At 35.4% G+C, this 14,103-nt stretch overlaps 1 protein-coding gene across 1 annotated transcript in view; it reads right to left on the bottom strand.

Annotated features, from left to right (window-relative positions):
• The window catches only part of PKHD1L1 (PKHD1 like 1), a 153,143-nt gene that overhangs the window by 94,721 nt on the left and 44,319 nt on the right, over positions 1-14,103 (bottom strand). Inside the window, exons 20-27 of the mRNA XM_059042747.2 lie at positions 13,681-13,830; positions 12,542-12,666; positions 10,294-10,457; positions 8,908-9,080; positions 3,819-3,966; positions 3,150-3,304; positions 1,222-1,344; positions 423-528 (exon numbers count right to left, since the gene is read on the bottom strand). Of these exons, the coding sequence (XP_058898730.1) occupies positions 423-528; positions 1,222-1,344; positions 3,150-3,304; positions 3,819-3,966; positions 8,908-9,080; positions 10,294-10,457; positions 12,542-12,666; positions 13,681-13,830 (1,144 nt within the window). The remainder of the gene's footprint in view (positions 1-422; positions 529-1,221; positions 1,345-3,149; positions 3,305-3,818; positions 3,967-8,907; positions 9,081-10,293; positions 10,458-12,541; positions 12,667-13,680; positions 13,831-14,103) is intronic.

Below are 14,103 nucleotides of genomic sequence, written 5' to 3'. Positions count from 1 at the left end.
AGACATAATATAATCTGTTGGGGTTTTTTTAAAGCAATCACATACTATGAAGGTATTTTACAACGTGTCCCCCTAGACTGAGCTCTCGGCAATAATTATTCTATCTCTTATTCTCAAATCTAGGACCTAATTATTTTTCTTTTACTCAACAGCAGCTCTCTTGTTACTGGCCATTTAGTACTATATCTCCTAGAAGTTGGTGAAACTGGAGAAGCAGAATACTAGTGAGTCCAACTTCAACAGTGATATTTTTTGCAAAGATAATTAATGATCTTTCCATAGCTTTCTGATCAGATAGATTTTTTTCACTATGTAGAACTGTCTGCTTGCCTTAGTTAGAGTATAAAAAAATCATTATCAGAGTTTACATTTTTGCTAATTGTCTTCCACCCCGTACTCCAAGTTCGAAAGTAAGAGATTACCTTGGGAAGGGCTTATGGCCCAGACTTGAGGAGTAGTTGTGGGATCCCATGTAAACCCACAGTCACCTGAACATTTAGCTGGGATTTCATTAACATAGACTTCAACCTTCAAATAAAGAAACACAGAAGTAACAAGGGTAGCTTGGTTAAATAGACTATGCATAGGATTTAGAAAAAGTAATGGAAATTTGCTTGTTTGTTGGTTTCCAAAAATTAGTCTATTCTATTTATACTTTTTCTGTTTTGACACTTCATTGATTCAGTCAGCAAATGTGTCCATTATAACGTTAGTCACAGTTGTAAACGTATCAAGCACATTTAACAAAACAGATGACATCCCTGCTGTTACTGAACTTATATTCTAGTGGAGGTAGGACAGAGAGCCTTGCATAAGGCTATAAACTTACAAAAAAAAAGAAAATGCACATTATGCCCTGGGGGTAATAAGTGCTATGAAGAAAAATAAAGGTTGCTCTTGGGAAAGTCACCTAAACTCCATACAATTTAATTTCCTCATCAGTAAGTGGTAACATTAATAATTACTTTACAGAGTTACTACAAAGATTAAATGAAAGAATATATTTTCAAATACTAACAGTAGAGCTTAAAATCCATTCTTTTATCATAAGGAAGATAATTTTCCCAAAAGTCACAAAATAATATCATTGAGTTGATCATCTGTTAACAAATAGTCACATGAAAAATAAAGATGTCATCTCTTCTGTTTTACCAGGTCTTTAATGTATTACGAAATAGTTACACATTTAAAATTACATCACGAGGAAACTTTCAAAAATACCTGTGGCTGTTTGCTGGGTGTACGAAGTAGGTCTCCCAGTATGCGCTGTCTGAATAAGCCACCTTCCTTTATCCTTGTAACCATCACGTTAGCCTTTTCTCCAACAATGTTGGAATCATTGATCTATTTTTAGGCGAGATTATTTTACTAGAAAGGTTATAATAAATATGATCACAGTAGTTTTTCTTTTTAAGTTTAAGCAGGTTAAAAGTGAAAAGCCAAAGGATGAAAAAAATTCAAAGCCATTTAATCACATTTTTGAAAAAGAAGCTTCTTCAAAAATGATCATAATCTACCCAAGAAAAAAACTGATAACATCGTTGCAGTATCATATATTGCATCAATTACAACTTGAATTAAATGCCTAAAATTAACTTGAATATTTAGGATAAAATATGTCTAAGGAACATGAATTTATTTAATTTGATTTTTTTCAAAATATTCTATGCTCTTTCTGAATATGACCATTTTGATTAATGATTCTTAAATAATTGAAAAATGTAGTCCTCTTTCCACCCGAGAGTCAACTTTTCCCCTTTAGCATTTTTGGCCTCTACCAAAACTCTTGGTTTTTCATCCACTCATGGAGTTATATTTTCTGCCAATGGTAAAAATGAAAGCAAATCAGATCAATATGTATAATTTGGTCATTCCAAAATCGTGCTGCCAATATGGTAGCCTTCAGATGCATACAGGGTCTAGCAAAGAGACAGGAGTCTCCATGCTGGGCCTGTGGGAGCCAAAGTGACCAGGAGCAGAAATGATGAATAAAGCAGAGGAGACTGGTCAGGAAAGAGTGAAGGGAGTAGGTGTGCAGACACCAGAAGACGACCAAGAGGAGATCAGTCACTAGAGCTGTCTCAGTTGCAGAATTTTCTTATTCTAGTTTCTGGCCATGTGTTTCCTTAAAATAACCCCCATATCTTTATGACATCCATACAATCTATGTATGGTACATTATATTCTATGTTTATTGTTTATATACCTTTTTTTGAATCTCCTGTCCCCCAGCACCTCTGTTTTTTTCCAGAATGGTTTTATAAGTAGAGTTCTGTATTTATTTCCACCGTTTGTATCATTTTAACAACCATTTTTCTATTGATGGGAATTTAGGTTTCTAGGTTTTTTACCATTACAAATAATGCTGCAGTGACTAACTTTGTGCCTATTTCATTTCATATTTGTATTATTATTTCAGTAGAAGAGAGTAACACAGCTGAGACTGCTGAATCATAAGGTATCTATATTCAGATACAATTAAATTATCCTTCCAAAAGCTCGTACTAATTTACTGTCTCACCAACAGTGCATGAGGATGAGAGTGCATCTCACACTCTCATCATCACTACAAAGCATCATATTTTTGATGTTTGATATCTGAGCCCCCAGTCTCTTCTAGACCCTTCTCTGTCACATATTCTGAGCCTGACTTCCCTCCCTGCCCCCAACCACACTCTAAGCAAAAGTAATTAGATGAGCTCTTAAGGTGTGGCTCTGTTATGAACTTGAAAAGGTCATCTTTGAAACCAGAAAAGTATCCAAGGTCCTTGAACAGAGCTCTAGTGCACAGTGGTAGAATTAAATGACAGCGACACTGATTATGCTTGGCCTCCCTTACGTATACCTAGATTTAGTTCCGAGACTGCCCCTGACTGTGCTCCTCTTGCCCCTGTCAAAGGCCTTCTAACCGGCATATTCCCCCATAGGGGATCAGGAATAAAGCACCAACAGCTATTCCCCACGAAAGAGAAGGCCTGGTCAACTTAATCTACAACAATCTTCTTCTCAGTTTCCTTTTATTACTGTTTAGGCTATATAGCTTGCATTTTTAAAATACCCACAGTCTCCAATTCTTTTTGGAATGAGGCAGGATGCAAATAAGCAACGAACACATAGAAGAAAACAGAAACCAGGCGAAGTAAGGGGACCTGCAGCAGATTCTGCTTTCCACATGTGCTTCTCCACTTGACGTGCCATGAGTATCCAGCACAGCTTCCCTCTCGGGTAACTGAGACTTGGCCCACTTCTTCTAGACTCTGGAGAGCAAACTGCAAATCTGCAGCTGACACAGCAGCGGGAATACCTGCGCTCGCAGAAGGATGGCAAATAGCGAGAGTCAAACATTCACAAACCTACGGCCACCCTTAACATACGTGAAATGTGTTTTATCACTTGTAAACCAACTGTCCTCCTCCAAATACAGAAAAAATGAAATTTGCATATTACTTAGGCAACAAATTTATATATTTCTGAGAAACAAAAATTACATGAGTCATGTACCTCAGACATTGAGCCTTGGCTCAAATACTTAAAAAAAAAAATCAGTTAACTTTATAGATAACCAGTAAGCTATGGATGTAAAAGAGAAACAAACTTTTGGGAATCTAACCTGGTATATCTGGTGAGGTGATGAAGAAAATGTGAAAATGTCATTCTTCTGAACAATTTAGTTTTACATTACTGACATAATCTCAGCTCTATAAATTACATAGAGAAATAATACTGAAAAGAAATACACCAAAATGTTTATGATGGTTGTCTAGATCAGTACAGTCCAACTGATACATAGACCAAAGTTATGAACTTTTTGCATATACCTTTGAGAACATGTCCGTAAGCGTGAATGTCAAAGCTGCCACTTAGAGGTGGAGATGCTGCTTGAACTCTTTGAATACGAATCTTTGACTCCCCCGGCCAATTATTTCCTCTGTAAACAGACTCATTCTCTGTCTCGTTTGTGATTGCCTAGTTTCCAAAATAAATATTGATAAAATGATTAAACATAACAATGGCTAACCAGACTTCTCTTTCACTGACATACAATCCTGTGACATGACATAAATGAGCCTCAGGTATTCAGGACTCCTCAGAACATTCAGGAGGGTCACATAAATCAACACAGGCCATACCTACATAGCTGCGATAATGAGGCCCAAGTCAACTCAGTCATCTGTGCAGCAATCAGCTGGAACCACAGTAATACCTCATTATATTAATTCAGAGTGTATCCACCATCGCTCAAGGAACAAATATTTATTGAGCAGGCATTCTGTTCAAGGTACAATGCTAATCACAATGGGAAGGCAAAGAAACATGAGATACGGTCTTGGCTATCAAAAGATTAAACACCTTTTTGGAGAAATAACATATGGAAGCTTGAAAACTTAACTAACAATAAAAGGAAGTATATGATCAATATAGTGACTGATCCAGACTCAGGAAATACCTGTCTAATGTTGAGTGTCAGTCAACTGACAGAAGAAACATGTGCAATAAAAATTCATAGACTGTAACTCTAAGAGTGAAGATGATATTCTCCTGCTTCTGATCCCTGATAATTTTGTGGAATTTAAAATTATAATCTCTAGGGGACTTCCCTGGTGGTCCAGCAGTTAAGACTCCGCGCTCTCAATGTATGGGGCCTGGGTTCGATCCCTAGTCAGGAGACTAGATACCACATGCCCAATGAAAGATCCTGCATGCAGCAACAAAGATCCCACATGCAGCAACTAAGACCGGGTGCAGCAAATAAGTAAATATTTTTAAAAAATAAATAAAATAATACGCTCTATTGCCCACATAAAGGAGTGAACATAAGTGCCAAAAGACATATGAAAGAATGTTCAGAGCAGCTTTATTTATAATAACCCCAAACTGGAAATAGTACAAAAGCCCATCAATAGAAAGGATAAATGGTTGTATATTAATACCATGGAATATTGTACAGCGATGAAAAAGAACGAACTATAGCTAGCTATACGCAACAGCATGAATCTCACATTATCAAATAAAAGATGCAAAGAGTACATACTGTATTATTCATTGATATGAAGAGTAAAAACAGGGACTTCCCTGGTGGTCCAGTGGTAAAGAATCCACCTTCCAATGCAGGGGATGGGGGTTCCATCCCAGTAAGGGAACTAGGATCCCACATGATACGGGGCAACTAAGCCCACACGCCACAACTACTGAGCTCGTGCGCTTCAATGAGAAAGCCCACAAGCCGCAAACTACAGAGCTCATGTGCCCTGGAGCCCTCGCGCCACAACTAGAGAGAAATCCGCGCACTGAAACTAGAGACAAGCCTGAGTGCCACAATGAAGAGACCTCATGCTGTAACAAAAGATTCTGCTTGCCTCAACAAAGATCCGGCGTGCTGCAACTAGGACCCAATGCAGCCAAAAAATAAGGGAAATAAATAAATATTTTACAATATTTATTTTTTAGAAAAGAGTAAAAACAAGCAAAACTAATTAATGGTAGTAGAAGTCAAAATAGTGGTTATCTAAGGGTGTGGGGTAAGTAATCTCATGACAAGGAAAAGGCATAAAGAAAGCTTTGGGGGGGCTCTAATTTTCTTTATCTTGATCTGGGTAGTGATTACATGAATGCATTTACTTTGTAAAAATTCATGGACTTCAGCAAGATTGCAGGATACAAGATCAATACACAAAAACCAATCACATTTTTATGTATAAATAACAAGCATATGGAAACTGAAATTAATACAAGACCCATTACAATGGCTTCAAAGAAAATGAAATACTTACATATAAATCTAACAAAATGTACTGAATCTGACCTGAAATTGCAAAATGCAAGACGTAATCAAAGAAGACCAAAATACGTTGGACCAAAAAAAAGCAAAGAAGACCTAAATAAACGGAGAGACATACGATGTTCATAGATTGGAAGACTCAACATGGTAAACGTGTCAATTCTCTCTCTATATATGCAATCTATAGGTTTAAATGCAATTCTTATCAAATTGCCGGCAAGATTTTTGTAGACATAAACAAGCCTATTTCAAAATGTATATGGAAAGACACAGGACCTAGAATAGCTAAAACAATTTTTCACAAGAAGAGTAAAGTGAGAGGACTCACTCTTCCCAATGTTAAGGCTCACTACATAACTACAGTGATCAGAAGGGTGTGGTATTGGTGGAAGGACAGACACATAGAGCAATGGGACAGAATAGAGAATCCAGAAATATATCCACACAAATATGCCCAACTGACTTTTGATAAAGGTACAAAAGTAATTCAACAAAGGAAGGATAGCTTTTTCACTAAATGGTGCCAGAGCAACTGGAGGGATAGGCAAACAAATGAACCTGGACCTAAAACTTCACATCTTATACAAAAGTTAACTCAGAATGGATCATGGCCTTAAATGTAAAATGTATAACTATAAAACTTTCAGGACAAAAATAGAAAAATATTCAGGATTTAGGGATAAGAGTAGAGTTCTTTGACTTGAAACCAAAAGCACCATTCATAAAAGGACAAACTTGATAAACTGGATCTAATTAAGAGTGTGGTTCTATGAAAGACCTTATGAAGATGATGAAAAGGTAAGGTACAGACTGGGAGAAAATATATGCAAACCACATACCTGACAAGGGACTTATATCTAGGATATATAAAAAGCTTTAAAAACTCAACAATAGGAAAATAGTTCAATTAGAAAATGGGCAAAAGGCATGAACAGATATCACAGAAGAGGATATATGGGTGTTCAACATTATTAGCCATTAGGAAATGCAAATTAACACCAAAATCAGCTAACAGTATATACCCCATCAGAATGGCTAGAATAAAAAATAGTGATAATGCCAAATGCTGGCAAATTTGTGCAGACACTGGATCACTCATACATTGCTGGTGGGAATGTAAAATGGTGCAGCCACTTTGGTAAAGTCTACAATAGTTTCTTACAAAACTGTACATATGCTTACCATATGAACCCATAATTACACTGATGGGCAATTAACCCAGAAAATGAAAACTTACATCACATGGAAACCTATAGATAAATGTTCATAGCAGCTTTATTCATAACACCCAAAACCTGGAAACAACTCAGATGTCCTTCAAGGGGTAACTGGTTAATAGACTATGGTGCATCCATCCCATTAAATGTTACTCAGTAACAAAAATGAACAAACTATTGATACATACAACAACTTGGAGGGGTCTCAAGGGAATTATGCTGAGTGAAAAAAAACCAATCTCAAAAGGCTAAATACTAGTAAGATTATATAAAGTCTGATTCCTTTTCCAAAACATTGTTAAATGCCAAACTTATAGAGACATTAGTGGTTGCCAGACATAAGACTGTGCAGAAGGGAGGGAGGTGGGTGTGGCAACATAAAAGGGTATCATGAGGGATCCTTGTGATGGAACTGTTCTGTGGTGGTCAGCTGAATCTACACATGCAATAAAAATTGTACAGAACTACACATACACAGGCATACAAATGAAAGCATGCAGAACGGGTAACATCTGAATACGTTTGGTAAATTGTATCAATGTCAATTTTTTGGCTGTTCTATTATGCTGTAGTTATAAATGTTACCATTGGGGGATAATGGGTGAAGGGTATGGCAATATTTATGTATGATTTGTTACAACTGCACATAAATCTACAATTATCTCAAAGTTACAGTTTTTAAAACAATTCATTAATCTGCACATTTAACATATGTGCACATACGTTATTACATTTTGTTATTACATTTTGTTAGAGAGCTAAGAGACTGAAAAACATTTACAAGACATTTATCTTGAATGTACTAAGACTAAAACATTGGCCCTGGATGAGGTAAAAGCAATTTTCGTGGAACATTTATAGTTTTTCAGTCTTTTTAATTATAAAACTGTTAACACAAAGTTCTCTGTGAGACTCAAGTTATAATATTTAATTATTATTTAACCTTTAATCTTGAACTTATTATACTTGGTTTTGGTTTGTTGTAGGAAATTATATTAACGAATTGTATATTTTTGGAAAAAATTAAATGTAAGAATACTCCTCATAATCGTAACATTTAATACAGATCTTATACCCAAACAGTACAAAATACTGTCCAGATCCTTTTGGAATCATGGAAAACCATCTCTTTCCACTTGTATCAATTTTGATACAAATAAAAAATAAATGGTGTTTATAACAGAAACAATTTTAAAACATATGCAGAATCTCAAATTTTCTTTCAATAATCTCTGTTAAAGATCTTTATTGGGGGAGCCCACAAATTTTTCTTTTACCTCAACAGAGAAAACTCTACTTAAATCTGACTAGCTGATTCTTAAGGCTATTTCCTCCTGCTTTTTTCCCCATCAATATATTTCGTTAAAAAATTTTTAATGTTTAAAGTGAATTTTCATGCTCATGTTCAACAAGCCTCTAAATCTTCATTTTATCCTTAGAATAACTGTCTTGTTCTATTAAAAGGTATCTAATCTGTGTGTCAGTTCTTCATAGAAAAAAAAAAGTTTTGGGCTTCCCTGGTGGCACAGTGGTTGAGAATCTGCCCGCTAATGCAGGGGACACGGGTTCGAGCCCTGGTCTGGGAAGATCCCACATGCCGCGGAGCAACTAGGCCAGTGAGCCACAACTACTGAGCCTGCGCGTCTGGAGCCTGTGCTCTGCAACGAGAGGCCGCGATAATGAGAGGCCCGTGCACCGCGATGAAGAGTGGCCCCCGCTTGCCACAACTAGAGAAAGCCCTTGCAAAGAAACGAAGACCCAACACAGCAAAAATACATAAATAAATTAATAAACTCCTACCCCCAACATCTTCTTTAAAAAAAAAAAAAGAAAAAAAAAGTTTTAAGTTTACTAGGTCAAGGCTAATGTTTCATAAGTTGAAAATAGCTACTCATAAAATTCTAAGCTTACCTGCCCAAAGCTCACAGCCATCATGGGTATATTATAACTGCAATTACATGATGTCATGGTGACAGAATATTGGTTGGTCATACTTGATCCATTAATTTTGGTCTGATTCACCTGAAAGTGCTTTAAAAATATTCCTTTATTTGCTAATGCTGGAAGTCTTCTTTTTGGCGTTTCTAAAGAACATAAATAAAGTAAATGGGAGATAAAATTGCATAGCTTGTGCTGCTAAAAAGAAAAGCATCAAATAATATCCATGTGTCATGGAATAAGCTGTTTAAAATCAAATTTTAGAAAGAAGACCTTAAGGAAGGTAGTTTGTGAAGCTTGGCAAACCTTCACTTCTAGAATATAAAGCTTTAAAGTCTTTTGATATATGAGCCTCATTGGGTAAAACAAAATACTGAAAAGCCACCAAGCTCTGGGTTCTATGCAGCCTTCTGTGGGCCAGTTAGTTTCACTCTGTTGTAGGTCCCTGAACGTCGTGTTCACTAGGATGTGTGTTCCATGAGGGCAGGACCAAGATTGCCTGGTCCTCTGCTCTTTCTTTGGTACTAGACACATTGCCTGCCACATGGTAGGTGCTAAATGAATGTTGCTTAAGGAACTACAACCTTTATCTCAGCACAAATCAGTTGTCTTATGGGCTCCACCAATCACAATGTAGGTCTGGTGATAGTGGATTCAAAAAGAGTGACTCCAAGTACAGTAACATTTAGTTTTTAGCCAGTTGAATCATGACCTTGCAGTTGAAAACTGTTCCAAAGGAAAGGATTCCAAAACTCCTCTGAAATATGGCAATAGTCACTTATTAAGGTGACTGTTTGGAGTTAGACTGATTTTTAAAAAGACTGCAGTTTAATTTTTATTATTTTATTCACATATCTCACATATATGAGTCTATTAACATAACTAGAAAAAACACTAAAGCTATGAGAAATAAAGTTTTCATTTACAGTTTTACTAATTATCACAATAAAGTCCACGGAAAGTTTCAGCTCTTTCTTACTAGACAGACGTCAATGTCAATAGTTGCCTTTCAGTAACAGATCTCTATCTTGGTAGTTGATTTCTCAAAAATCAAACAAGGCAAAATTAGAATGTTTGCCACAGTTTACCTGTCAACAGAATCCAGGACTATAAAACTAATTCCTGCTTTAATGACAAAGTTTACATTAAGGACGCATTTATCTTTAGAATAATCACCTGGTCCTATTCATTAAAAAATATATGATTTAAACCATAGTATTACTGAGATGAAAGAATGACAATATTTAGAGATTAATGTTTCTATCTAACCTACAGAATATAAATAACGTCCACAATAAGATTTTAGTACAAAATAGGCTTAGAAGGTTTAGATTTTAGATATGAAATGATACAATATACCATCCAATGCTGCAATTGTAGATGTCTGTCCAATATATACAATATCCACATAGAAAGACTGTGATTCTGATGCTTTCTGCAAACTAATCCTCCGAAGAGAAAAATTGGTCCCAGTGTATTTGGTTTGTATGAGATCCAGAAGGTCTATACAAGCGTAGGTCCAGCTGAAATATGGTTGTTTAATTAGGTGTATAGATCAGTTAGAATGTTCAATGTAAACAAATACATTATAAAAAGCATTAAAATCTTAATCAGTAAAAGTTTTTCTTTTCCCACAAGAAGACCAAAAGCAAGCTTTATTAGCACAAAAAAAACAGCCACAAGGGACAGCAAGCAGAAAACTTATTACATTGGCAGTGAAAGATTTAATGTTGCATCCAAAAGATAGGTTTTCTTTTACTTGTAACAGGCTCTGTGTGCTCTCACCCACCTGTCTGTTCCATCGCCTGTCCCTGTTTCTGTCACTGACCCAGTGGGTACATCTTGTTTTCTCCTGATGGAATTCAGGGACCTAGCTCCGAGGGAGCATCTACAGGCCCCAACTCTGGTTGTCTCCCCACTTTACCCCCCTCTCCCAACTCATGAGGGATCCATCTGAAAAGTTTTTTAAACCTTTAACAAATAAGATTCCCCTTATAGTCCAACATATTACTATGAGTTTTGGAGTATACACATTTCTAAAGGTATGGAATGAAAGCTGGTCCCTGCATTTTGAAAATCGTATTGGGATGATCAAGAAAGCAGGAAGCTTGAAACTGCAGAGTTGGAAGTAGTTTCTTCATCCAGGATTTTCATCCAGAAGTGAACTCCCCCATCAACACCACCTTTTCAGGAATTCCCTCGCGGTCTAGTGGTTAGGACTCGTGCTTCCACTGCAGAGAGCACGGGTTCGATCCCTGGTTGGGGAACTAAGATCCCACAAGCCGTGCAGTGCAGCCAGAAAAGAAAATAACTGCCTTTTCTTTCCATCTAGTTATTCTAATCTCCCTCATCATCTTACCTGTTATTTCTTGTCTTTGTTTTGTTTTGTTTATGGTTATCATTTGGTTCTATTTCTAACTTTGGATCATTTTCTCTTCCCTTCTGTCTGCATAGTTAAGCCGAGGCACTGACTCTGCCTCGCACTTGCTCCAAACACGGCAGTTTTGAGTGTTCATAATCCCACTCCTATGATGAGAATAGAAAAGTCCTCTCTATATATTACAGAACGGCAGCAACTTAAATGATATGTATTAAAGTACAATGAAAATGATATAGATTGATACAGGATAGAGAAGATTTTTTATGTTGCTATGACAGAAAAAAAAACACAAAAGAAACGTATTAGAAATATTTTTGAAGACATGGAAATTTACATGAAAAAAACCCTAAAATTGTGGAGCGGAAATGTTGTATATCTTTATTGGGATAATGATTACATAACTGTATACATTTGTCATGCTTACTGAATTATGCACTTAGAGTAAATTATGACATTATGTAAATTACACTTCAATAAGCATGACTTTAAAATTTATGAGGAATAATTTTTAAAATAGAAAAGTTGTACGTGGGTGTATGTGTCGTCATTGTTTTATTGTAAGTAAATTTTTTGTGTGTATTGTATATGAAAATTCAAAGTCAAGATTGACAAATTTCAGAAGATATAATAATTAATGAAAACCAAAAATCATTTTGCAGAACTAAATTGTGCTTGAGGTTACGACAATCACAGTCATTAAACAGCTTTCTCTAGACTCATTTAGTTTCTTGCATTATATTTCTCTATCTGCATTTTTATGTGTCTAACTTTTGGCAACCAAACCAAGTATTTAAAAATATCTTTTTTCCCTTAACTTTGGTATGTTCATCAAAATATATTATTTTCTCCATTTACACAGTTTGTTTTTCAGTGATCAAAGTCTAATGATAATCTTGCGCTAAGGCAGTTTCTTTCTACCTTCCTTCGGTAACTAGAAACATTATTAGATTTAATAATATATCATTTAAATTCTAAAGTTTACCACTGCTTTGTCTTTTAAATGGTCATGGGTGATAATGACACTAGACCAATTTTTATTTTCATAATCTATAGATTTATTTTTGGCACAACTGTCTCTGTTAGGAAGCTTATGTAGAAGGCAGAAAAAATTGCTGTTAGATCCATGGTGCACACAATTTCTCAAAAACAAACAAACAAACAAACAAAGTTTACCTTCATAGTTTACATACTATAATTTAAAAAGTTCAAATTCATAGTGTAACTTACTTGTTTCCATACGCAAAGTTATATGTAAATTGTGTATCAGTGCTTCTAGTAATCTTGCTTGTGTCTTGGTATTGAAATTTTAGACCAATATAATTTGCCAAGAATCCTTTGTATGCTAAACATAACTACACAGAAAATATTAAAAAAAATCAGCAATAATATTTTACCATTAAATTGTTTTGTAGCAATTCAAATGAATTCAATCCAATCCAATAAATATCTATTGAGCATTTTTTATACAAAATGTATCAGAACATAGAGGAGGGAATGATTAATTTCAGACAATGAGATGCAGAAGAATTGGGGAAGATTTTATAAGAAGAGGAAGGAGTTGATGTGACCTCACAATTAATGATTAATTCTTTTATTGTTTTCTTAGATATGATTTCCTTAAAAAAATGGAAGTAATTCACTCCCTCTAGTCACGGAGCTATACAAGGATTAAGGCCAGTTCTAACGAAAGTTTTCAATGAATTTAAAACTCCATTACACATAGAGAAGACAGAGAAACATTCAGGTAGATTAACTAGGATGTGAATGCAGCTGAACATTTAGAGATGGACATGTCACCATACAATAGTTATTAAATACTAATTTTAATTGTCTACAACTCCTTAAAAATGCCAGATGTATTTAGAACTTAGAACTTTAGAACATGTGTTACAAGTTGAGAATTTTAAAACAAGAGAAAGGGTAAATTTATGATTGCTAGTCTTAGATACCTATCCTAAAACTGCCATCTCCTCGGCTCGTGATCTTCCTTTACTTTTCCATGATTGGATACCCAAGATCACTCTATGACAGCTATCTATTTTTGTTTCTTCTTAATTAATGAAGGAATAACGAGGAGATTATATATTTTAAATTGTTTTAGTATTTACACTTGTGTGCAAATAATGTTTTTTCTGAAATTATAAGATAAAGCAGAATACATGTGTACGGTACTACGTATTTTTTTAATTTCTTTTTTTTGAGAATCAACAGACGAGGAAATCACAAGCACAGAACTGAAGCATGGTGCCTGTCCAACGTGATGTGACTTCACATGACAAGCAATTTTCCTTGTCTTAAAATTTCATGAAATTTTATTACCAAGGTATTTTACAAATTTAATTAGCATATCATTTTGTTGAGCTTACCTGATTATAAGGAAATAATAAAATGTCTCCATATGGTAGTCTGTTTGGTTTAACATCTGCTGAGTCAAAAAGAACAGCTGGGTTTTTCAGAGAATAACGACCACAGTAAGCATCAGTTTCAGCTGTCTTTTGCCCTCTATTAATATGCTCCTACAGAAACATAATATTTCAAATGAAAACATGATTTATTGCCCTGCTTTACTCCCCAACATCTTCACCTAAGTCATTCAAGTTTCAACTCAGAACCCACTGCTTCCCAAACTGCTTGAACTTGAAATGTTTTCTCTCTTCTTTGAAAGTCTAAGGCTCTCATCCTATAACACTCATTTAGATACATACTCATATAATCCCTTGTACCTGTATTCAACTATTTCCCAAGTCCTCTCTTTCCCCTTATATTATGAACTCCTTAAGGATATTTAT

This window comes from Kogia breviceps, chromosome 17, assembly GCF_026419965.1.
Source record: "Kogia breviceps isolate mKogBre1 chromosome 17, mKogBre1 haplotype 1, whole genome shotgun sequence".
NCBI classification, from domain to species: Eukaryota; Metazoa; Chordata; class Mammalia; order Artiodactyla; family Physeteridae; genus Kogia; species Kogia breviceps.
The sequence above is the reverse complement of the archived record's forward strand: the minus strand, read 5'-3'. Positions and strand labels throughout refer to the sequence as shown.